The following is a 1,431-nucleotide window of genomic DNA, read 5'->3' on the forward strand; positions in this document are numbered from 1 at the left end:
ACCCCCCCCCCCCCCTGCCAGGCTGGCTCCTGCGTACGATGCTCCGCACGTCTTGCTTGAGGCGAGAGATTTCCGCGTACGTCGGGAAGAGCGGCATCGGGACGATGTTCGATGATTTCGTCGAGCAGGCGTCGCCTCGACGAGTTCACACTCCTAGCCAACCTGGTGGTTGTGGCACCGCATCGTCTCATCCTGTGTACCAGAAGGAAGAAGTGTCACCCGGCAGCCCCGGTCACGCTTCTTGTCAGGCATGCACCGATGTGCAGAGACAAGAAAGGAGCACTGTCGGTGGAAGCCGTTTCAGGCCCCCGCAAAGCCGATGAACCGCTCCTTCCGCTGCGCGTCCGTCAGGCCTCCCACGTCGTGCCACCACAACGCCGCCTCTCCGCTCCTGCTCGTCAGGGGAGTTTTGCCGCAGTTCAGATTGCTCAGCCAGGGAGGCGGTGGCGCCCGTTGTTATCGCCTTGTCCTCCGTCGCGGCCTCCATCAGCAATATCACGGACGCATCACTATCGATGTTCCGTACACGAACTTCTTTGTGGTGTCCCTCACCTCAGAGTACAGAAGGCGCAGACATCTTGTCTTACGACGCACGGCGTTCGCTCCCTCTGGAAAGCAAAACCCCAAAAAGGGGGGAGAGCAGTGCCGGTGGGAGCCCGGTGAGACGACTGTGAAAAATGATGAAAGTGGGCGATGGCTTTCGGGAAGTCAAGAAGCAATGGATGTCTTTCATCGCCACACAGAAAACAAGCAAAAAGATGAGCACAGAGGAGGCGAAGAGGGAGAACGGTGCAGGAGGACGCAGGGGACAAAAACAAGAGGCGGAGGAAAAGACACAACACAATGTCGTGCACTCGCCGTCGACGCGGTCGGACAGAGACGGAAAAGGGCGGCTGGCAGCATCAGTCCCTCCCATGTGCGGCTTCCTCGCCTTCGTACTTATCCCAGTTGGATGTATGAATACCTCGGGATAGCCTCGCGCCTCTTGACGTGCTCATACTAGGTTAAATAGTTCTTGATTTATTTGCAAATGAGGATGTGTGTGGGTGCGTGTGTAGGAATACATAGAAGTTTCCTTCCAGTGCATTTTCACGGACGACTTCAGAACACCCCACCGCCACTCCATCAGGTAAAACACGTTCTGCGCCACCGCTCGCATCACGCACGAACGAAATCACTCAGAGATGAAAGGGAAAGTGAGAAATTCATTCGAGGTAGCTTTCCGGCGTCGGGCAGAGCACCGCGGAGACGGGAAGCAAGGAAGAAATGACCGCAAAGTTTGTGAAGCTCTGCAGTATTCGAGAGCACGACCAGACGTGGCTCGATGCAGACATTCACACTGCGCTTTAGAAAAAAAAACTGTGTATTTCATGCACAGCATCATCACACTACTGTCTTTAACCACATGAGAAGAGATTGAAAACATGAGAA

At 55.1% G+C, this 1,431-nt stretch overlaps 2 protein-coding genes across 2 annotated transcripts; both read right to left on the reverse strand.

The window, feature by feature from the left end:
• Nucleotides 1–583: 583 nt before the first annotated feature.
• Nucleotides 584–916, reverse strand: ABB37_10131 (hypothetical protein; the record flags this gene model as incomplete). The annotated part of the gene is made up of 1 exon (XM_015809892.1): nucleotides 584–916. The coding sequence occupies one exon, from the start codon at nucleotides 914–916 to the stop codon at nucleotides 584–586; it is 333 nt and encodes a 110-aa protein (XP_015651524.1).
• Nucleotides 917–1,174: 258 nt separating this feature from the next.
• On the reverse strand, nucleotides 1,175–1,426 carry ABB37_10132 (hypothetical protein; the record flags this gene model as incomplete). The annotated part of the gene is made up of 1 exon (XM_015809893.1): nucleotides 1,175–1,426. The coding sequence occupies one exon, from the start codon at nucleotides 1,424–1,426 to the stop codon at nucleotides 1,175–1,177; it is 252 nt and encodes an 83-aa protein (XP_015651525.1).
• Nucleotides 1,427–1,431: the final 5 nt, after the last annotated feature.

This window comes from Leptomonas pyrrhocoris, assembly GCF_001293395.1.
Source record: "Leptomonas pyrrhocoris isolate H10 chromosome Unknown, whole genome shotgun sequence".
NCBI lineage: Eukaryota > Euglenozoa > Kinetoplastea > Trypanosomatida > Trypanosomatidae > Leptomonas > Leptomonas pyrrhocoris.